We start from the raw sequence: 25,569 nt of genomic DNA, 5'->3' as shown, positions 1-25,569 counted from the left end.
TTTAATGGTAATTTATGTTCTGCGATTCGGAAGATGACGAACGAATGAATTGGCGAAACGAGCTTCTCAAACAATAGTCCTTGATTATTACGCGCTTGCGTGACATTTAATGAAACTTTTAAAGCTTCATTAAAGAAGTTTGCGGTTTTATTATACAAAAAACTAAAAATGCAGTTTATTCTTAGTAAAATATATTGCAATAATATTTTGCAATGTAGTCACCTCTATAAATGTCCGATATCAAATTCTACGCACATCGTTCTAACCATACGCTATTTGAAAGCAAGTTTATAGCAAAATACGTTGATATCATTAATACAATATACACAATATGAGGAACTAATTCATTGTACGTAATACCGATATGCTCAAAAGATAAAATAATAGTAGGAAGATTATTACTACTCACTGGTTAGCGACTGCGGCAAGTGGGAGATCGTTGCGGTATGGGGATGCATCGGCGGTAATTTTCTGGAAGGAGGAATACTGATGACACCACCAAAACCAGTGTGTATGCCGTTGCTACCATGACTGCTGACCGGTGAATCGCCACTGCTGCTATCGTAACTACCCTCGATACTTATAGCTGGCTGAGGAATAGACGAAACTCGATCGTTTTCTGCACCAAATGGCAGTGGATCCACCTGTTAAGGAAAGATCAATTACGATCGGAAGTTGACAAGATACAAGCGACTTGTTTGAAATTATAGCAGCTGAGAGCTATACAGGAAACATAATAGCAATTTTCCTTTATTACAAGTATCCTAACCCGGTATTAAAAGCGTGATGAAATACGAAATAATCATAGCCTCTCGCAATTTTATTCGTGCAATTACAGTATCAGCAATTACAAATCAACGTTTCAAAGGTTCAGACCAATGGTGTACTCCTTAATCAGATGATTTATTTCTGAAAGGCATGCAGGTTCCGTGAGATTTATACGATCTGGCCTATTCGCTTTGTCAGACGTGATAACAGTTAGAACGTCTGGGTGAAACGAGAGTGTGAAATATATATAAATACAGCTATTTACAGAATTATTGATAAAAATGATTAATTTTCATCAGGAAAATTAAAAAATACTTTTCTTCAATTTCCTTTAAATTGTTTAAATTTGTTGCAAGTTTGTCACCTTGTGCAATCTTTTTTTTGAAAGATCAAAATTACGTATTAGTTAATATTTCTGAATTAAATTTTCTAAAAAATAGTTGTTATTTATATATGATTTTAAGTTGTATTTTCATATGTGATTGAATGAAAATTCCACCTTTATTCAAATATTATAAAACATTGCATGAAACTATTATTTCAAGTGTTATGTATACTACAATTAATTAGATGATATTAATGAAGCTCCAACTAATTGTATCATAGTTATAACTAGGAAAATTTTAATTCTCTTTATACGTATAGTGGTTAATAGATACATTCACATACTAAGTAAATAAAAGATATTGCATGTATAGATATATGTGTAACATTCAATTTACATTGTGATCAAGTACATACTGTTTATTATATTGTAGAAAGCAGACATAAAAAATTGATGTTTTTATATCTTAAATAATAACGTAAATTTTAAATTCTGTATGTATTTCTAATATGTAAATTAAAAATGTACCTACTGTTTCATATGATCTCCAAACTTTCGTCTTCTTCAATTTCTACAATATAATAACACACAAAATATTGAAATATATGGATATCGATACAATTCTGCGTAGTGAAAGATCTAAAATCCTAAATCTACTCCAATAATACAAAATTATAAAGACAATAGGAAACCTATAAATTTTGAAATTCCGATCAGAGCCATTAAATACATTTCGACTCTAAACTGAGCAGAACTCATGAATATCAAATACATAATTCTATCTAAGAAGAGTTGACTGCATTTTATCTTAATTTGTATAGATATTCAATCAATTTGTACAGATACACAAATATTGATGAATACTCATAGAATTCATAAAATTTATAAAAGAGATATTTTCATAGTATACATAGCATAAAATTCATAGAAGAGATATTCATAGAATTCATAAAGTATTCAAAAACTATCTATGTTAAGAAATCTCAAAAAGATAAAAGCATCTCGCTAATATGAATAACAAAAAATCTTCACAAAGATACTTAGCAAGCATATAGATAGGTGTAAGTAAATACTTTCTAACAATAAAGCAAATAATTTTTTGTTCATACATTTCAGATATATTTTTGCCTACACCACCTTCTTATTATTTGACTAGTTATTACAGTTTTGCAAATATTTTACTCTATAGTGTAATAATATTACTTTAGGAATAAATAGTATATATTTTATACGAATTATGAAAACAAAATATTGCTATCTATATGCCCGCCAGTGTACTTACAAGGAAAAAGAAAAAGACTAACCTCTTCTGCCGCTCTGACTTTGACTTCGTCCTGCGCCAGTTGTCTTCTTAGCTTTGTCTGCTGCGCCATCACTCGTTGCCGATCGGCTGTGATCTTGCACTTCTCACAGTTACAATAACGATACTTGCAGTACCTCTTGTGCGATTTTAGAGTGATCTTCAGCCGATGATTGCGACATCGGGCACAATTTCGTGGTGCACGTGGTCTTGGCGTGCTGTTGGTGGACGACGATGCGTCCGTTTGGACCCGTGTGGAAACCACCTCGTCCCCGTTTTCCATGCTGTCCTGCGAATGTTCCAGATGCTCAAACGTGTTTGCACCATTTGACTGCTGGGGAACCAGGTTTGCGGTTCTGTTTTGCTCGTTCTCTTCACGGTACATAGGTGACCTCGATTCGAAGTCTTCTCGTTACAAAGAATAATTTCGAGGAGATATTTCAAGCACAGCTCTACGCTAAGCTGTCGATTCGTTAATCTTCTAATATTTTATGCTTGTCGAAAGGATGTACATTACATGTATCGTTCGTTCGAGGTGCGGAGAATCGATCCTCGGTACCGTACGTTCCTATCCAATTCGAGTTTCACATTCTGCAACATGAAAAAAGACAGGATTTTTGTAGATAAGCGATTGATATGGTGTCACAAATAATCAAATTAATGTTTTACTATCTGCGACAGCTACTAGGAGTTATATCGAAAAAAGGAGAATATATCTTTTAGAATAAAAAGTTCCGAAAGGTTGTGGCGTTTTCACGATAGATACGTGTACTACGTAAAGGTTTACTTTATTTTAAAAATACAACGATAGTGGTATTTATAAAATGTTATAAATAATACAAAATGTATAAAAGATTATAATAACAATCTCGTTCAATTACGATATCTATACATGGAGTTCATTCGTCGCATCAGTGTCATTGCATTGCGTTGATTATTTACGTTAAGTCTACTCAATTGACAACCCAAAAGGTCGCGGTTCAAACTTCATGAACCGAGATGATGGCAAATAGTGTTATCTAGAAATATTTTTTTAATTGTACAAACGCATTTACTTCCAGCTAGACGAAAGACCGCTTAATTGAACAACTTTACCTTTCACTGAAATACCTAGTAATGATAAAAACATCGATAGACTATACAACCGAACCGTCCAATCAAATGTTGCCACATTAAACACATGGTGCTTCTTTTATGCCTGAACGTTGGCAAGTATTTGTGTTTAATTATTATTATGTCTGTTTAAAAATATATACCATATGAAAAAGTATCTTGAAAATTTCCATTAACTGATATTACGTTATGATAACATTAAGAACTGGCATCGTCTATATATAGCAATTTCGCTGTTCGTTTAAAAACAAAAAAATACTGAGAAAATTCGTTTTAAGGAAAGAAACGTGTATCAAGAGATAAACAGTAGCATCGATAAGAAAAAATAGCGTGAATGTCAAGATACAGAAAAGCTAAACGCGAAGTTCGATGCTTGCATAATGAAAGCTTCCTGCCAGAATTTATGAATGGTTAATAGAAACAGCAGACAGCGGTTTATCGAAAAGATACAATAGGAAATGAAACTAGTGCTTGTGCCATACAACCAAATAGAAGTATTGTCAAGTATGTATTTAGAGAGGCTGTAGCAGCGGTTAACAGAATTTTCGGCAGAAATCTGAAACCTATTGAATACTAAGCATATGTAACTTGTATGTACATATATGTCTACATATATTACGAACAATGTGTAACTACATAGCATAACAGTTTCTCACAAGTAGTTTCTTTTCTCCTATTTATAGAACGTAACTCTGACTATATCCGAGCTAAAAATCTACAGAAAGATCTACAGAAAAAAGAGATTATGCAAGTTATCGTTGTTGCTATTATTACCACAGACTTTTGCACAGTAATCATACATTATAATCCTGAAGCATAGCCAATCAACAAGCAGTACTAGTCCGTCGTCATAGGATTCAGTATTGTTCGATTTAAGTACTCACAGTACGTAAGGTACGTTAAACCCACGAACGTGTGGCATTCTTATTTTATTTCTGGTTCTTCTATTGACCGAAGCAAGAGCATTGGAGCTTTGGTAGTTTCCTAATTTCGCTAAAGGCGTCTTTCACGAGCACGACGACTTTAGACGATTCGCTAGTACGAGGATGAGTGATAGTGCAATAAAAAAATTGATTTATTGTGGAGAAAGATATCAACTGTGGCAACGAAGAAAAGCTTGGCGACGAATTCGACTGGCAACGTGCAGTCGTCGCAAATCAGCGCGTCAGCACCGATCGCCCAGTGACCAGAGAATATTTCGAGTCTGACCCGCTATTCGCGTATCGAGGAAAACCAAGATCCACAGAATCCAATTAAACAGTTAGTTTACTCGTTGAAAAAGTGCGGCATTTAGAAGCCGAGAGTTGGAAACTTACACGGAAGGTACAGATAAATTATTAACCGCAAAGTATCTAACATACAGTCTAATATCCATCTATAAATTGTCCTATATAAGAAAATCATCGGATGAAATGACGAAGGTCGCAACGATATTAGATGTTAATAAAGTCAAGTAAGTCGCTTTCAGTTTTATTCTGACCGAATGATAATGCGTCTCGGAAATGTTTTCAGATGTATCGTCAGATGCATCGTAAAGAATTTAGAAATATAAAATTCGGGACTGCTTTAATAAATAAATTCTTATTTACATTTAGTTCTTTGGTAAACTTGCTTTATTCTAATGTAAGAGAAACCTGAACTTTATATCTTTAAACTATATTTTTCATATATAATGTATATATATATAATTTCATTGATACATATAGCACATAGTTGGTCTTGACCCTTGTAGCTTTTTTAGAGTTTGTTCTATTTGTACTGATTGTATAATTATGAACAGAACTATTATATATTATAAATTAAACTATTACGTAAATAGATAGCTATTATGGATTACATTGAAAACAGAACATTATTAACTGTGAATTAACTGTAAATTATAATTGTGGATTATGGTATCTGAATCAGTGTAGAGTCGTTGCTATTGTCACTCGTTCTTGGAACTGGAAAGATTATTTTAAAATCTAAACTTTTTTAACATCAATTGACGTAATCACAATGTATTGCATATATTTGTTTTTCTTTATTCACGTAAAAGTATATATTTACATATTTATGTAATAAATATATATTTTTATTTCAAAGCATTTCTTAAAAAATGAATTGCTATTTTGCATAATACACATTACATTTTAAATTACAGTAATAATACTTTTATATTCAACTTCTCCCCACTTCAGCAACTAATCTTTGAAAATGAGTCAGTACCTCGTATTGAATAATTTTCAGATGTATCGATTCCTTATTCTTTTATATATTTTATATCGTAAGCTAAAATCACATTGAATATAACGATAAAATTGTATTATATAATATAGCATTTTGTATCGCGTAATTTCATTTAAAATTGGTACATTACCTAGATTAGTATTAAAAAGCAAAAAGGACCAATGATTTTTTAAAGAGAAATAAATTGTATTTCAAAGAAAATGGCAGAATATTTGAAACAATAATTATGGCGACTGAAATTCTTTATTTTATTTGTAATAATTATAATTGTACGAAGTACTTTGCGAAATGCTGGTGGATAGCGATGATGGATTATGCTGATTTACGAAATAATTTCGAAAATTTCTATTTGTCTATGATTCGATGACTACAAATAACGTTTGCAAAAATCTTTATCAATAGTGGAATCATTTAAAAAAAGTTATCTTATCGCATTGAACAAAGTAATAAAATACATGCTAGTCTCGGTTTCCACGATACACATATGGATCGATAACTGCTTGTATCTTGTATACATAAACCTTAGTCTACTTCCATATTTAAGAGTGAAAACTTTCAATTCAGTTGCATAAGTGCTTCGATTTCAGAAAATCAGATATTCTAGAATATTTAGTACTAAAGTGTTCAACTAATAAAGACATTTTATTCATTAATTTACACTATGTAGTAAACGCTATATTAAATTTCATACTTGTCTGTAAAGTCAAAGGCTAATTTTTTATTTCTTCTTGCTTTATTCTTTATTATTTCCATTAAAAAAATCATAATGATAAATGGATGAATGAAATCAGAATTACAATTAAATTCATATATGTATCTGTACACTAAGGTACATATTCCACTTTTGTTCAAAATCTCATCGCAATTGTTCGTGCACATGTTTTTCAGGAATTTGTAATCGCCATACTTTGAAACGTATTTTCTTACCTACAATTATTGCTGTTAAAAAACAATGCGACAGGAAGCGCAGTGGAACGGTTAGTCGGTAAAAACAACATAAAAGAAACGTAAAGTAGCGAGTATCAAATAGGAGCAAGAACAAAATAAGGTAATAAAGAATTTTAATATCTTATAACGCGAATATCTTATCTGGTTGAATTTTGTCCATTAACATTGGACATAGTATAAACATTTTGCACCAACTCGTTACAATTTCTTTCAGATAACAAAGAAGTCTTAAGATGATTTTTGGAGAAAATTACATTATATTTTAATACGGTAAAACAAGAATCCGGAAACATAAAATGTCACAGAACTACTGTTTTATTTCTTTCCTCTTTCTCTGCCTTCTTCGTAGTTATAACCTTTACATTTTCATAGAAATGATACATAATTCGGGTACCAGCATCAAAGGTGCCGGCGGCGATCCAGCCCAACAAAAGGAAACAAACGAGTAACCTTCTTCTGAGTTCTGCAACGGTCACGAAATAAACAATGTCTTCTCCAACGCCAACTATGTTTCTTGTTGATATACTTCGCGAAAATCATGTAAAAGTATGTATAAATATTTGTTCAAAAATATGGAGACTCTGCTTTTACCAGATTTTGTCCTAAAATGTGAATTATCACTATTAAAACACACTATAAATATCTGTAGAAATTACTTGCAACAGTCATGAAAAAAACAGTTCTGATAACAGACTGTGTTTTGAGATATCCCTGATTGCAAGAATATGATACTAAAAATTTATTAATATAAAATAAATGTATATGTAGAGCTTTTCGTTATTTGTATCCTCTTTGAATGTTTATTGAATGAGAAACAACGATTTTACAGAAAATAACTATAATTTCTCGTTCAATAGGTATTTATGCTCGGATAAATAAATTTAATCGGTAGTTCAGTAAACCGGCAATTAATTAAAATCAAAATCGTTCAGATAAATAAAGAGAGAAATTCTACTGTAGCGACCAACATTATTTACATTTTTCTGAAGTGCAATTTTAAATCAAAATAAAATCTTATATAAACAAAAACTACTTTTACTTTATTGACAATTAAGTGACAATAGAAAAAGTATATTTTTACACGGTCAGGGCTGTCTCGCACAATTAAATCAGTATTGTTAGCGAAATTTTACAAGTCACTAATTGTTAGTATTAATAAATGTCTTTGCGTAACAATAACAAGTTTGTTAATAAAACAAATGAGACTTTACGAGTAAAGTTTACAAATTATAAATTAGTCGATTATTCGATCTGACAAAAAATTATAAAATTGCCATAAAAGAAAATGCTCTTTCAATTGTATCTACAATTTTTTACTTATCGATTTTTTTGTTTTTATTTTATCGTTATCATGCGATTTGGATATATCATACAATATTAAAAACCACTAACAGAAATTTATTTAAGTAACGTCGCAATCTTCTTATCGACTGCCTTTCCTCCTCTTTCATTCTTTCTGCAATATCAAACCGTATCGGGCAATTTCGAACGAAACGCGAATCGAATACTTCATTCGTTCGTTTTGTTCTTTTATATATCAACCAGTTTAATTCTTTCGGTTCTTTTTTCTTTTTGTTTCTCAATGAATCTTCACCGTGAAGATTCACTCTATCGAAAAACCGCACTCTCAGAGGCAAGAAATACATGTTGCGCCATGTTAGGTATACATTCAGCAGATTCTCGCTTCGTTTCGGCAAGACCATGATTAATCGTCCCTGCTCTCTCTTCCAACTTAGCTACGCTCCAAACAACGTTTAGTAAGGGATGATACGATACGAAGAATAGGGCAAAAATGTTTATCAGCAAATATTTTCTCCCGGTTTAACCTATTAACCGAGGTAAATGAGTTATCTATATTTATCTATGTAATTTACAAGATATTCGAAATACGTGTATTATAGTCGTTATAATATTTAACGGTGAAACAAATCTTCGCTTTTGTTAACTAAAACAGATTTATTTTTATTAATTTTTAGTTTTGTAATTATTCTAAAGAGATTTTCACCAAAAATTTCTGGTTAAAGGATGATTCTGTTAATGGGTTAACAAATATGGATAACAAACATACAAAAGTGATATACTACATTTAGTGCGATATATTCTCTGATATACATACAGTTATTAGCCGTCTATGTTGTAATGCAACATAAACCTACGTATCTAAACTTTATAATAACTAACATACACACATTTATTACTAAGAATGCTTTCTGCGGAAATAAATAGGTACATCACATGATTGGCACTAAGATATTCAGGATATTGAAAACTATATTTAACTTTTGAATAATGCGGGATTTAAACACGTGACGACTTCTTCTACTCCTTAAAAATGAATCTACAATAATCTATTATTTATCAAAGGGCTTAGCTTCTATGCTATTAATAAAATATTGCGTTCTTACAGTAAAGTAAATTTTGAAAAAAGCATTATTAAACAAATTAACTTTTATACACAATGTTGGGTATACACAATACATAGTATTGTCTTTTAAAATTTATTAACTGACTGAATGATAAATATATTTGTCTTTGGTGAAACTGCTCTTAAATTTTAACATTATATCTGCTTTGAATTATCTATTAATATCATTAGTAATTAGTCAAACACAAAATATTTCCCACAATTAAAAAAGAAATCTGTTTGAAAGTAATAAAGAAGAGAAAACGTACATTAGTTATACTATTTACTCATTAAATGGCTAAGAATACAGATAATTTTGAAGATTACGATAATAAATGAAAGATATCATTCTATATTCTTCATTTGTCTATTTCTTTCTTACATCTTTTTCTTATTATTTCTCGCTTAATAACATAACTGCTAAATTGACTACAATTAATAGTCTATAAGTAACACAGGTCTTTTCAATTTCTTTCAATCTCATTATTTGTCATGATAAAAACTTTAAACAAGTTGAATAGATTGGTTCGTGAGTGATCGGTCAAAGGTCAACTGTATCTATAATTCGATTATATAAAGGAGCATAAAATTTTGTAATTGTAAATAAGGATATATTAGTGGCAAGTGTAAAAAACACTTTTGATGACAGATAGTATTATGTAAAAAGTAATATCGGGATATTATTTTACTAAACACATTAACTGATAGCAAAGTAGTTCTGTAAAAACACTCTGATGTATGATCTATGATGTTAATAACTATCGTTACATAATTGCATAGTATTGCAAAATTATCAAAGCGTAATTAAAGTTTTTACAGATAATTTTTCCGTTTGTAAAAATTTTAACTGGAAAATAGATATTATTTAAAATTGTAAAATAATTACAAATAGCTTCCGACTTAGCGTTCTATTTCCATTTCAATATCTTTCTGCGAGTTCGTACGTATGTATTAACAGAAACGAGACACCTGGCTGTACGCTGTCTTCTGAAAAGATGTATCCCTGATAATTTTGATAATTTTATGATGCGATGTAGTGAATGCTTTAAATCTCCTTTAAAGTTAGTTTATGTATTTAATAATCGACTCTTCCGTAATATAAAACTCAAAATATTCAGATAAGCTGAAAAATATAGCACTATCAATTTCGCGATACAAATGTTATTATTCACAATATAATTATTACAATTTATTCTATATAATAAGTTAAAAAAAAATTGTACCTGGTGTTAAAAACACAAGAAATTTTGTCGACGAAAGAAAAATTATATTTTAACTTGTTCATTCTGATTTTTTTGTCACTTTATTACACCGAGAAGCGCTAACCAACAATTTTTGGTAAATAACAGACTAAGAAACACGAAACATGTTTTATAATTTTGTTGCGGATAGTATACGTTTAAGTTAATAGTCAAATTTCTTGGGACTACAATTACGAATAGAATGCAGAATTATGTGTATGTAGAATACTATTATATGACGTAAATGATAATTTTCCCTAATTTCCTTACGTATCATGAAGTGTATATTGCACATGAAGCACTTAAAGAATCTATTTGAATATGTGTACATAGCTACAATAATATTGCAGTCGTGTCTCCTTTTCAAAACTTTGCAATAGCGCAAGGGAAAACGAATGGTTGCGATGCATTATTCGTGGGAAAGTTATTACCAACTCAGACGCATCTGGCTATATGTACAAAATATGTATAGAGCTTTGACTCAGCTACCGTATACAGAAACCAACAATTTAGCGACACGCCTAAATGAACGGCCATGAAATTGATAGTTACTTTGAGATATGATCAACGCTTTACTAGAATAAAAAGAAACCAAAAGCAAAGCAAAAAGAAATACAAAATACCGTGATCTTACCCAACGTTATCGAAGTAAAAATTTGCTTCCGACGAGATTGTTTGTTATACTTTCAGGTTCTTGGCAACCAATGAAAGCTGATGCTTGAAGTATAAAACCACACAACCGTTAGGAAAACACTATGTTACACATAACCTTGAATTACAATTTTATGTGTTCACCGAATGACAGTTTTTTTCGATAAAATAACGCGTTACACGCATTTTATAAAAATACGTATACTAGTTGATACCATGCGATGAGTACTAACCTTGTATTGCATTTTCGCGGGAGAACAATCACATGCGCGCGCAGCAGACCGACATGTTTCTATATTCTGTCTTGTCTTTTTCGTACACGTACACGTCAACGCATGCACATTGCTATTAACAACACAAACGCAAAACTACGTAATACGATAGCGATCACCGGTTCGTTGGCAAATATTCTTTTCTTCTTTCTGTCACCTTCTCTTATTTTTTAATTGTTTCTATTACACTGTCTCGCTGGTCTATTGCACTGCTCAGTCTTTTCATATTATCTCTCTCTCTGTCTTGATTCGAACGATTCATAAAGGCAATTCAAGCAAAGATCATGATCTCATCAACACCACACACTAGTTTTGAAATGAAAACGACAGATCAAAAAATCCGTGGCAAATAACAACGTCGCACATTTAGTTCCGCAAAAAACATAACAACGCACGTCGAACTTCCGCCTGCGCGCCGCGCACTTCAAGTGTCTCGTCCCGTACCGTCGTCTTTCTCATGCCCGTGTGTTACTCTATTCTCCTCCTACTTCTGCTTCTCCCCCTCATGTAATGAGAAGCGGCAGTTCCCTCCATTGGAATACATTACAATTGATTCTCGTTTTATCTTTTTTCGTCGATGATGTCCATCAAAACACGAGACTACGAGTCTGTATAGAAAATTGACCGTATTGCTCTACGCGAATCCCTTTCTCTTCTTGGAAAGCTTTCTAACACTATAGCGAAGAAATATCACGATACATCGCACAACAGCGTGCAGGAGCGTGAAGAAGCACGCCGAGTATCCGGCTGATGTAGCTCCATCGGGTGGAATACGTTCGAATGAAAAGCGATGGTTTGGTAATATACTGAGAGAAGAATCTAGATGGTGAAACGTGGAAAAGTGCGAGTGGAACGAATACGACACACTACCGACACATTTAATGCGCACTTGCATGCGGCCCGTAACTCACTAAGAGTGCTGGTAGCAGCGGCACGCCGACGAGGTGCATGGTAGCCCGCGGGTACCGGCTGGGAGGGGGCACGTCTCTGGCACTGGGAGGAGGCACGTTGGGCACTCGGCTTTCAGGAGAGCGAGAGGTCTTTCGATCGAGAGTGGTGGTTGGATAAATGGAGGTGGCACGCGGGTTTAGATGAACGTCAAGTTTTTACGATTGAATCTATCTGACTGACGCACGTGCACAAAAGCATGTGTCGTCGGTAAGAAGTAAGAAGCTCGTTTGCGCGCGAAGAGTGTTGCGTCTTTAAATGCATCATTTATCGTCAGCAAACGAACTCGATGATATATCGAACGCCATCGAGATCAACTTCGATTAGTATCGCAGCAGATTTTGTTAATATGGCGTGTAGAATAAAGTTTCAAATATCGTAGTATGTTAAATCACACGATACGAGAAAGATAGATTTTTCGATAATACCATAAATGTAGTTTATTAATAAATCAAATGTAATTACGTGAAGCCGTTGTGAAGTAACCTGTGCAGTTGATAATATTCGCCTGAGTGAGTAACAATATAATTACTTTCCCCATAAATGTAAAATTAATTTAATTATGCAATACACTAACTTCTTACAACTGCTGTACATCTTTGTGTGTTTTGAAACGCTGCAATGTATCGACGGTCTAAATAAATACAGCTGAAGTCAAGGAAAAGGTTAAATATTATAATTTGCTACTTCTATTCACACAGGGAATATTCATAGCTTGGAATAATAACATTCCTCTAAAGCAATAGAACTTGATTTCCTAAATATTAGCTATTCATTTTATTTTGCAAAGGAACCAGAAATATTCTAAAATAATTTGTAAATCGTAAAATATAGTTTTTATACAAATTTTCTCTTTCAATCAAAAGAATATTCCTATTTAAGAATATTTATAAATATTTTAATTTTTGTGTGAAAAGGTATACTATACATAATACTTCTGTTCATATATTATAAGCAATATACATAGATATTGCAATATTTCACATTTTGTAACGCAAATAATGAATTTCTCTTTCAACGTTCAAATCTATCACGATAGACGTGACATGCATTTTAATGACACAGTTCACGCAACTTTATATATTATTTACCGATGATATTAAGATTGCAAGTCTGGAAACAGAGTATGTACGTGCGAATGTGGTCGCAAACAAGCTGCAAGTCATAAAACGAATCTTGCCGTACAAAAATGACTTGATATATGTATATCAGCTTTATATTTAATATCCCTCTTTCCTTCGTTTTATATAAACGATGCCTCTATTCGTTCTAGCGTTCTTGCTTTATAGATATGTACTTAACCAAAGCGCTTATAGCAATCGTTCAATGTGAAATAAAATATTTTATATATCTTTCTCTTAGTTTATGGACATGCGAGCCACTGTTTTTCTACTATTAAATAGATAAATATCGCTACAAATTTCTACATAAATCTTGATTCTTATCTTTTAACTAAGTCTGTCTAATTAACACACGCTTGTTACAGTACTGTTATTTTTTAAATTAATTTTATAAAAATATTGATTTTCCTCGGATACGCTTTTCGATATAAAGTCGTAAGAGTATACTTGATCACTAAATTGATCGTACAGTGCGATGTACTAAAAATTATCCATTGTCCAACAATATAGGCTGTGTGTTTGTCTATATAAATCCATATATAGATATATAGATTTACAAAGAATTTTATACGAAAATCCCTGCTATGCCAGTACTTTTGTTTATCAATTGGTAATAAATTAAATGAAACATAGGCAAAAATTTGTTTTGCTTACTAAATATTATAACGAATAGCTTACCTTGTAAGCGTGTATGAAATTTAACTCATACAATGTATAAAAATCCACAAAATACGTTGATCATATATAGAATTTTCAAATTATCACAAAGTTTGGTTTGAATCCATTACGATATTTATCACTTAGATAGGTCAGTGCATATATGTAATTAAGACAGGACAGCAAATGTTCTTAACTAGTGACTTGAGAAAATAGGAACGTTGCAGGGGTGAACGTAGAGTTTAGATGACTTGGAAGTTAGGATTAGTGGTTGGGGTGAAATGACGATCGTAAAACGTTCTCGGAGTGGATTCACCGTGCGATAGCCAACGAAAGATACGTGTGCACATGCGATATCCCGGCAGTACTTTACTTGCGACTAAATTTACTGATTGAACCACGACAATTGTTGTCGTTACGGTAGAAACGGATTTTACGCATTCCACAGATGCCGGATCAGTGACAAAAATCTTTACGTGGAGCACTTACGTCAAATTGTTTCCAGTTAAATCGTAAATCCCTCTGACTAATCTGATTGCATCTTGCGCAATTAAAAATTATCGATTTTCGTGTGGATCAAAAGATTTGGCAGATGAAATTAGTTTCGTCTCAACTAGTAGGTAGTTCACGATTATTTATTAACGTATTATTGTCACGATTGCTATTCAGTGCTCAAACTACATATACTTTTTTACCCCGTCAATATGGTGATAACATCTCCTGGATGTCTTCATTATGTTCTGGTATACCTGTATATCAATGGTATTTCTGATCCAATTAGCTGGTGCGATCACAAGTCACTAAATACTCAGTTTTTCTGCTCTTTTCCTTTTAACTCTTTTTTTCAGTAACTCGCCATTGTTTTCTCGACTCTGTTGACATCGTAACTCGTATGTGTTGGTGTACAATTATATTTATGTTTGGGTATATATTATTCTAATTTTCAATGACTCTCATTTTCTATTGCTTTTTCTCTCTCGTTATTCCTGTCTACAGCATCACCACTTTCCCTATACTCAGATTTTTCCAATAGTATTATCGAGATTGTTGACCTCTATTTTAACAATTACGTATTTACATAGGGTGACTTTAATCAGCCCTGTGTTAAGTGGAGTGGTCAAATTCCACTAGAATTCGGTTTTACTCGAGGGATAGCGTCTTCCCCGGATATTTGGTGCAGTTTAGCCCAAATGAACCATACGTGGAACTCTCTTGCCTTTTGCTTGGATTTGAGTTTCTCTAACATCAATGACGTTGTGATATCTATATCCGTCGATCCCTTACTCCAATGTGATTTATACTATCCTGCCTTAACCATGCAATTGCACGTTCATCCATCACTCTACGCAACGTTTACTAATAATAATGTTACCTATAAGTACGATTTCAAACGTAGTGATTACACTGGAGTGTGTAACTACTTAAATTGTATCGTTTGGGACGATGCTTTGAAAAATACGATACTTGATGATGCAGTTCACCTATTGAGTTGTTTGGAATGTAATTTCTTTTTTTTGTATGAGAATGGAAGACGATCTTTTTATTCAGTTTTATTCAGTTATGTAAACTCAATTTTTTAACAATTTCCCGTCTTGTTATGCGACGATTTGCTTCGACCAATGCCTTTATTTCGTGTTCGTTAGCCTCAACTGGCTTTCCAGAACGTGCTGCGTCTTTGAGATCGAAATTATTGAAAATCAATTCTGATACTGGTGGATTATAATAAAAAATAATAATAATAAGGACCTATCCCCTTTTATTGCCATTTGAATTGTTCGAAATTTTTTGTGACGGAAAAATGCGTCCTTTTTCAGTTTTTATTTTAATATTTAAACAACGATAATTAATAACTCGGAAGATTTTTCCACTATTATCTATATAATGTAGCGTAACACAATGATATACATTTTTATTGGTCTTTGTGCATTTATTGAAAATACAGTACCTAGAAATTAAATTTGTACAGTGTCTAGATCTTTTTGTGACCGACTGTATATTTATTTTTATCAGATTTGGTATTTACAAAATCTCCTATCCGTCTTTAATTATGGAGGATTTTAATTTAATCAAGAAACAATCTGTGTAACCATATCTTTTAAAATTATAAATTTATTATAAATTACTGGTGATTAAACTGTGAAAGAAAAATATGTTAGCAAAATCGGCATAAAAGTTCTTCATGCGTGTAATGACAACGCAGCATATTTCGTGCGATACGAATGGCTAAAGATTTTCGTGAAAAAAAAGAATGAGAATCTCGACGCCTGTAATTGAAGTGATATTTTGGCTCCAACAAAACTGCGGAGACTCCGGCACAGCGGCGAGTCGAGTTAGCTTATTTTATTTGCTGCTCGACGATTATGTGAAATTGTAGGACTACATGAAAACTGGCATATTTTGGGTTTTACCACTTGGCAATTGAATTGTTTCTTGATATTATAAGTGCAAAAGTTTCTTTGTGCATTTGATTGTTTTAAATTATATTTTTTACTCGTTAAAAATTTGTTTCTACCAAATTATTTTACTGTCTTTAATGATATAATACTGTATTTTAAAATTACTTTCGAATTTATTATAGTATCATATTTTAACGTTTTCCGGTCCATAACGTGTACTTTACAAATTCGTGAAAAGATGTCCTGCATAATACAACGTAAATAACTTGTATAATAAATTTTACTAGTTAGGTAGTAATACAAATATTTGATTATATATTTTACAATACAAAATAATTCAAATTTACATGATAGAAACTACGACTTGAGGAATTTATTACCTTTCGAAACAATTAATCTTTATCTGATATATCAAGAATAACAATCCTATTTTTTATGATGCTAATAAACGAAGTTATGAGATACGTAGTCAGGAGAAAGTTGTATGAATCCGTTTAAAAGATAGCTTTTAAAATAGCTACATGTACAAGAAGATATTGATTAAAGTTTGCGTGATAGTAGACAATTCTATTTTGACGATCTAGAAACTGCACGAGAGGAGTCGCGTGTAAAAACCAAACGCCTTTAAATTTCTCTTTTGATAGAAAATTGCACGATGTAGCGAGGACCAAATATTAATGGAACTTAGATCTTTGAAAAGATCTTGTATATTTAACGTTGAAATATTTTAACTATGATGTGTATATTGCGCTGCAAACAATTTTTGCCATCGAACACATTGTTTATCCATTGATAGTTTTCGTGTCTGTTTTGCTTATTTGTCACAATTTTTTCTCTCTTTTCTCTATCCCCTTCTATTCTATTCTTAACTCTGTATTTACTTTTTTTTTGGAAATGCTGTTTCTTTTCTTTATTTTGTTCCGTTTTATTCATTGCTTTCGGGTCTTACACACCATTTGTAAGGTTTACGTGTTTCCTTCTCTCCAGTTACTCTGTTATCTTACCTTTTGCCTTTTTGTTACTCATAAACAACCAACATGTGTATATGCGATATTACACGTTTACACAAGTTTATGTACATATACGTGTTCGTATGCACGCACAGATGCTTAAAGATATGTTTTCGAACCAGTGCATTTCAATTTTCTTTGTGTCTTTTTGCATCCCTCTCAATTATATGTAATTTATGTTGAATGTATATTGCATTTCGGTGACATATAAATTGCATTGTTACCTACGTACATGGAAATATGAATTTTTATCAGATTTTATCACTTTTACAGCCATTCCGTGTTTCGTTGCATATAGAATGTTTAACGTGTCTATATGTGTCTTAAAAAAATTAAAATAATATTGTGTACTATCGAAGAAGAAAATGGTAAAATATATTGGGCATATATTTTCCTCTTAACTCTTCCCTTAAACAACCAATAATTTATAGATCTTTTAGAATTCTCATATTTATTGTATATAGTTATATGTTTATCGTATGCAAATTTAACATAGGAAGATACGCGGTGGTTTTTTTTACTATATTTTTACTTTAAAACAATTCTAGATTTGCATTTATATATCCAATTTTTTGTATTTCAGTACGAATTGTAAATTCTTATTTTTGCAAGGATTTGACTAAGAAAATATTCTGCCAAATAATCTAATTCATTTATAGCTGACTTAATCGACTTTACGTGTGATTTGAAGTTATTAGAAACATCAAATAAAATTATCACATCGTGCAAAACTATTTTTTTTATGTTTGTTTTGAGTAGAACAGTTTACAATCCATGTATAGTATATTGAATGTGACAAAATATGTCCTTCGATCGACTATGTTTTCTAGGTGAACGTATTTCTCTGCGATGTGGTCTCGCTGTATCTCCATGAACGACGTTAAAGAAAAAAGTTGACGAGCACTGGAGCGTCAGTTGTTCGTGTGGGCAGTGCTTATTTTCTGCAGAATTTACGCAAATCAAGGTCAAAGTCCTGTAGATTAACGTGGATTGGTTACATGGTAGAGATGGTATGAAATTACAAGTGTCTTACGTGTATTCTTGTCAATACCAGATGCACCTAAACGAAGCCAGCATTTAGACGACTGCTGTCGTGCATTGGAATTATTGTTGATTCCAAGAATCTGTGGAATACTAAGCTATCGGACATGAGCTACATGTTATTTAGTTTATCGTTTCGAGTGTATTGTTTTCCAGCTAGATAATTTAACAATTTAACAAACAACATTTACTTATTGTTTACTATATTCATTAGTACCTCTTTAAGCACTGATTGTTTTGATAAATATTATATTTATGATGAGAATGATAGCCATAATTCGTCCAATGTATTTCGAAGGTATTTTGGCAATTATTGTCAAAAACATGAAAAGAAAGCAAGAGTACATAAGAAATATTTGTAAAGAAAAGAACTCTTAATCAAACTATAACATATTTAACATCTTACTATATTAAAAATGGTGTAATTGTCAGTACAGTCCTATCAACAAATAAGCTAGTTCGTTGCGACTTAATATTGATATATAATAAAAGAAACAGTGAAACAATATGGAAAATAATAAATAACTATTTCAAGATTGCTAGTAATAGTGTATTAAGATAATGGTAAATAAAATTGCGCAATGATATGAAGATGCAGCACATAACTACGTCGCAGACCAAGTTTAGTCACTGTATACTGTATTAGACACAACAAATTTATACACTGTTTTAACCTGTACTTGGCAACGTTATCTGTCACCTGTTCATCTGGTGTTTACACTCACAATCAGTTGTATCAATTATACGATGTGCGTATGTCTGGCACAGCTAGTGCAGTTATAAAGGGAGAGCGAAACACTTCATTGCCAGAATATTTGGATCATTCTCAATTATTTGTCTATTGCTCTTAATGTCGACTTTTCGAAACTACATGCTTTCTATAAAATTACGGTTTGTAGAATACACATTTGTCACTCGCACAATGATAAAACAGTATCGTGCCGTCGTGTCGTTACGTTGTGTAACGTTAAATAAAAGTTGCTTCCACCATTATTGGAAAATAGGATTATCGGAACATATGGAAAATAGGCTAGGTTAGAGAAAAGTATTCTAATTTAAATTATTCGTATAGCCCTTTGCCACTCTTCAGCAATATATACAACAATTACATAGTTTTTATATGCAAGAAGTACGTAGATATGTATTTGTGAAATCTTACTTTATTTATTAATTCTTCCCATAGATCGCTAACTTTACATTTTGAGAGTAGCAATCGAATTAATAACACCGTTTGACTTTTTCGTTTCTTCTCTTTTCATTCTTCTTCTTTTCTTCGCACGCGTTTCCCGCAATTCGAATCGATGACACACACGATGCTATGCAAATACTGCAGATGGTCGCGAAACAGCGCGTATTGTTGATCTTCGTCTCGATTATAGTTATTTCTGCAAAACGAATAAGGGTCGTGAACGCGAGTTAAGAATAGGTTGAAAAGTAAAAGAAAGAGTACCGATTATAATGATTAATCATCACACGGCGGCAAAATATAACTTTTCTGTCGCGGTTGAACTGGACAGGCTGACGATCACCTGTGACGTTGACTACGTTTTGTCCACGACTGTACCGGCAGAAATAGTTGATCGCCGATCTGGTTGTATATGATTTGATTCGTTTAACGTGGATTATACATACCCGTTGCATGAACGAGAAACGTAATGTACGTGGATCGTCATAATATATATATTAGGTTGTCCTAAAAGTTTCTTTCGTTTTATAAGAAAATAATAGATACACAACATTTTTTGTTTTATATTATTTTATTGAATTATGTATGATCCATTTTATAACAACATATTTATAATATAAAACAAAAAATGTTGTGTATCTTATTATTAAATATTATTATTTCCCATTATTTATTATTATTATTATTTCCTATTATTTCCTTATAAAACGTAAGAAAGCTTTCGGACAACTTGGTATATACGTCGTGTAGGGACAATACGCGTCTCATAAATTGTTTTGCAGGTTGCAGAATACGTCCCAAACGAAGCGTGTCCGTTTACTCGAAGAACGAACGCCACATGGTTGTAAAATGTTACTCGAATGGCACAACACTCAGAGTTTAGACATGTCGGTCGTTAGTTGGAAATTGAACGTTGTTTTGACTTTCTTCGAGTGTTAGGATTGCTACTTGCGAAATTATTCCGTATCCGGAGACGATTAATTACGTATAGTCGTATAAATTCTATTTATTGAAACGAAATCTCAGTTAATGCCCGATTATATTGGTCGAATTGACTTATCTGAACGTGAGCTGCTATTATATGAACTCCAATTACATATAAGTATCTTTATTTCACTCGACAAGTAGAGGTGCTAATAACGATCATCGATATGTATTTGAGCCGTTCAGAAGCCATGACGATCAACTCCATAAATTGAAAAATTGAGAAAAACGATGATATTACAAATAATGTCATTTTTTTAATATCTTACAATTTCTCATTACTTGGCATCTTTTTTATACGAAATAAGAATACAGTGTACCGTTAGACGAAATCTATAAAAACGGATATACAATGTTTCATCGTTCGTTAGAAAAACTTCGATCGTTCGGAAAAATTCTTTGAGCCCTACTGCAAATTTCTAATGCCGGAGGTAACATGCTCTCTGTATTTTTCGTAGTGTGGAAACAAATAAAATACGATCTTACCATAGATGGGCCAAATTTCTCTTCTGGTATACAATAGAATATTTTATATCTTGTATAAGTGTAATATATTTATGAATGGTTTCATAATGAAACGTGTACAATTACTAAACGGGTAATCTGTATAATAGCCTAGTTGCAGAATTAATATTTTTATTTTATAAATATATTTATAAATATTTAATTAGTATTTTAGTTTATTTGAATTCACGGGCATTAGGTTTGTTGTTAATTTTAATCTAAAACTATGCATAACAAGATCTAATTAACAACTCAACTAAACGATATTGATAGTACGATTCGTGGTATAGAAACGAGAATGTGTCTTATCAGAGACGCAGGAAGCGATAATGGTAATTACGTCCCATCGATGTATATCCAAAGTTTAAGGTTACATCGTTCGCGTCAACCGTCTCTGATAATTCAAACATAATAATCTGGCATGAAAAGATGATTATATTCACTACTGCTATTTAAGACTTTTGCTTTCGTATTAAATAAAAAAAAAAAGTAGTCGCAGGAACTGGTTTATAATTTGCATACAAGGAACGTATTAATCCATCGATGTGACCATAACGAATTGTAGCCGATATTGTCAGTTTCGTCAAATTGTTCATAATTCACGAATTATTAATAATTATCAAGTTATTTCAACGGTAAGATCATTAAGGAACGATATGTACGCAATGATTACACTGATTAAGGAATATATAAATGGAGTATATAGACTTTGCAAAATATCGAACATTTAGAAAATGACAACTGTTTAAAATAAAAATGTGTTTCAGAAATAAAATATCGACTCTTGACCAAATCAATGTCACTGCTTGATCTTTCAATTTATAATTTTACTTATCGCTTCGCTAACTTATAAAGTGTCATCAAAGATGATCTTTTTCGGGAAACATGCACATACGATCGCATGTTTGTCTTACGTATACGCACGATTCGGTCACTGCATTCTCGTGCAATGCTCATCCTGAACATACAACAATCTCGTAGTCATATGTTAACACAGGCATGCAACATCGTAAATTGTTCTGTGCTCTGGAATAAAATACCTTGCTGCGGTTTACACATTCATGTCGCTGTTACGTCGAGGTTTTTGCCAATGCTGCCACCGTCTTAGGTTACAAATTCTACCGGTATTTCTTCTCCTCCGTCACCGTGCCTTCTTTTCCTCTCTTTTTGCCGCTTGTTCACGCGTTTACCCTTTTGTCCTCATGACTCCGGTATTCGCATTCATTGATTGCTTCGTTCTCGTCCGCTCCACGTAGCCTCGTGAAACACAAACGGTTTGAGTTTGACCCCTTGCATCGTAATTGCTGGATTTTCAATCATCTCTATGTATTTATATATAATGTAAAAATGACTGATCTACTTATAAACGCCCAGCCTAAATCGCTGTATCTAGATACGTAAAATTTGGACATGGAATAAGAAAGGATTTGTGGAAATAAAAATGAGACCCTGGAGGAACAAAAAGGGGTGAAACTTTTCTTACAGAATAATCGTATCTCTATGTCCACTAAAGTTAGAAACGTGAAGTTCGACATATCAACTCCTCGTTAAAAATAAATAAACGTGTGTTGGACCGTTTTTTAAAATTCAACTCTTAAAGAGTGTTCAAACAATGAGCAATAAACATAAACGCAAATACTGTGCGAGCGAAGCCGCGGGCGACCAGCTAGTTTATAAATGAAACAATTCGATATTTGGTTTCAGAACTGTACGAATGCGCCAACGAATCGAAGGTAACGCAATGCCTAATAATAGGATACGGTTTATAAATGATACTCAATGGAATACATTATCTTTTTGGAATTCTTTCCAAGTAATTACAAAATGAACAGTCCAGATCTTTTCGAATGGTATTAGTACAGCTCTTAGCTTTATTTTATAGATTTTTTCAAAGAAAAATGCTACGATGTAGTAAAGTTGCTCGAAGTTTTCTTTCGCCAGCACCGACGATTCTACAGCGAATGTCAGTTCCTCGAAAACGCAGTTGCAAAGCAATCAATCTTCTTAACCCATGCATTACTAGTTACTCTTGTAAGAAAAGCTTAATTTATTGCACTCCCTAGTACTCATCATTTTCTCTTGTTAAGTACCATAGTGACATAACTAATTACACACAAAGTTTGTAGCTCTGCGTCTTCTAATAGCAACACACGGTCACAGACCGTAAAACGAGCGATTAATCGCCTGCTAGATACCCGACCAAACGGATCTTGACGAATAGAGTCATGAAATTTCAGCGTGGGAAACAAAAGAGAAATCATATTGATATTTCTCTAATTCCACGATTAACGTTGCAACATTTGACTTGCGTCGAAGTTTCTTCTTCTTCAATTTTGACTGTCGTTAACGTCAAGCCACCGTGTTTTAAGATCGAAATATGATTTGCCACTCGGAGTACGCACGGATATACGAAAAAAAAAAAATATATATATATATTTTTTTTATATATTTTATATATTTTATATATTTTATATATATTTTTTATTATATATATATATATATATACAGACATACATACATAATTTATTAAAAAAGATTCTGCCAAAACACCAGTTTTTTTATAGAATATGTAATCCCCTTTCTATTACAGAAAGCCAGTGCCTATACATAGGAAGTTCACTTATGTGTAATTTGATAAAAACTGGAGCTTAGTAACGCGAAGAAGATGACGAAGAGAAAATTTGTGAAGGTACCCAGGAATGATTTGTTCCTGACAATGTTATTGATAGTGTATATTAATGAAAATAGATTTAAGATTTGCTCAGCTATCACAGTGTTCATTTTATTGTCAATTTTATACGGTAATTGCTCTCGAGGCACAATTATATGAAAGTCTTCGAACTACCCTTTTATCGACTATAGACTATACGTTATAGACCGATCATATCGTATAGACTAATTTAATTTTAACTGAATCCGTTAATAAAAAGTGGAGCGAGTTTTAACTTGATGTACGTATCTAAAATAATCGTAATTACTCCATAGTTTCGTAAATATTTGGTATTCCTATTTCAGACGATAAAAATCAAAGTTCAAGAGACAACGAACCTTTCGGTTTTGAGGTGTAAGTGCAATGACATTGAGATAAGTGGTTAGCTCCGGTGCATCGTCGTTTATGCAAGACGGAACCAGAGGCTTGGCTACGTGCGTACTCGACAAAGTAAAAAGGGCACGAAAAGAGGTATCAGAAAGATGGTGCGCGAGCGAAGGTGAGAGGATCAGTGTGCGAGAAGGAAGACACGTCGCGTCAGCGATGAGATCGGTCGAACGAAACACAAAAAAATAAGTCCTTCAATGTCTGGAGCTTGTCTTCAGCAGATCCCTGTCTTGTTCAAGTTATAAATGGCAATCTCTATTCGATATATCATGCTATGAGTCGGTCCTTTGCCGTCTAAGGTAAGCATTACGTCTGGCCGCATGAGCGATTCAAAGTTTGTTACGCCAATGCGATCTTCGCTTGGTCGCGCAGTGCTGGTCGTTTGCCCTGCCCCTTCTACGTGAATTTCTCTAACCATTTTAAGATTTGTTCATACAACAGATGGTATTCGTTAAAGTTATCGACGTGATAGAAATTTTTGTAACGAAAAGATCTTGTTTCGAGTCTTTGCTTTTTCAGAAATCGCATAGATCGGTAAACGTTGGTAATCCGGTTGCATCATAAGACACCGAATGATATGAAGTTAGTTACATTTACAGTGTGCGTTGTGGATCGAGCCTAATTCGCCCTCCCGCCGTCACATCAAGTGCTTCCACATCGTTCGTCTCCTCGTCGACAAAGTAGCAATGTTGCATTCCAATTTATTCCATACCATTCATCTTCCTCGGAGCTAAACTCTCCATTTTCCATTCAAGATGATAGTTAGACGAAGATATCAAACATTGGCGTAGCCAGACGGTCGAACGTCGACGATATAAAAATAGTTTCTGGCAATGTTTATCATATATCGGTTGAAACCGCGAATCGAATGTAAATAAAAAACGACGAATAAACAAAGCTTCCTCGTTGTATCGCATGTGTAGACAAAGCGATATGAAATAAATTGAAAAATGAATGAATCGTTAAAACGGAGCGTATTAGGTATTTTTGTATTTATAAATATAATTATAGTTTGATATTTTATCACATTATTTCCTATACTAAATCTTTGAAAATATTTAATGCTACGATTAAATACTCGAAGAATGTGTGATTTATTTATTCGGCATTATATCGCTTACAAAACGTGGAACTGAATATAATTATATTTATAAATATAATTGTAGTTTGACATTTTATCACATTATTTCCTATACTAAATCTTTGAAAATATTTAATGCTACGATTAAATACTCGAAGAATGTGTGATTTATTTATTCGGCATTATATCGCTTACAAAACGTGGAACTGAATGATGTAAATATGGAAATGTTACAAAAATACACTAAACTACTTACTTCTCTCGTATCTGTAATGCCATAAGTACGCGTATGT

At 32.7% G+C, this 25,569-nt stretch overlaps 1 protein-coding gene and 1 long non-coding RNA gene across 9 annotated transcripts in view; one reads left to right on the top strand and one right to left on the bottom strand.

The window, feature by feature from the left end:
* LOC132912979 (doublesex- and mab-3-related transcription factor A2) overlaps positions 1-12,321 on the bottom strand; it is a 100,875-nt gene extending 88,554 nt beyond the window's left edge. For 4 of the 7 annotated variants that reach the window (XR_009659300.1, XR_009659303.1, XR_009659301.1 and 1 more), the window contains exons 1-4: positions 11,213-12,321; positions 2,398-2,984; positions 1,626-1,664; positions 410-644 (exon numbers count right to left, since the gene is read on the bottom strand). Coding sequence is in view for 3 of the 7 variants with exons in the window: in XM_060970849.1 (XP_060826832.1) it covers positions 410-644; positions 1,626-1,664; positions 2,398-2,778 (655 nt within the window). In the remaining 4 variants the exon portion in view is untranslated. The other 3 variants (XM_060970849.1, XM_060970850.1, XM_060970851.1) reach the window with 3 other exon arrangements.
* LOC132913007 (uncharacterized) lies at positions 4,411-25,102 on the top strand. 2 transcript variants are annotated; one of them, XR_009659311.1, is made up of 3 exons: positions 4,411-4,959; positions 7,056-7,229; positions 24,114-25,102. It is a non-coding gene; the product is annotated as an uncharacterized LOC132913007 (long non-coding RNA). The 2 variants fall into 2 exon arrangements; XR_009659310.1 differs by lacking the exon at positions 24,114-25,102 and having other exon boundaries at positions 7,056-7,278.
* Positions 25,103-25,569: the final 467 nt, after the last annotated feature.

The sequence above is a fragment of the Bombus pascuorum genome, chromosome 12, assembly GCF_905332965.1.
Source record: "Bombus pascuorum chromosome 12, iyBomPasc1.1, whole genome shotgun sequence".
Lineage (NCBI taxonomy): Eukaryota > Metazoa > Arthropoda > Insecta > Hymenoptera > Apidae > Bombus > Bombus pascuorum.
The sequence above is the reverse complement of the archived record's forward strand: the minus strand, read 5'-3'. Positions and strand labels throughout refer to the sequence as shown.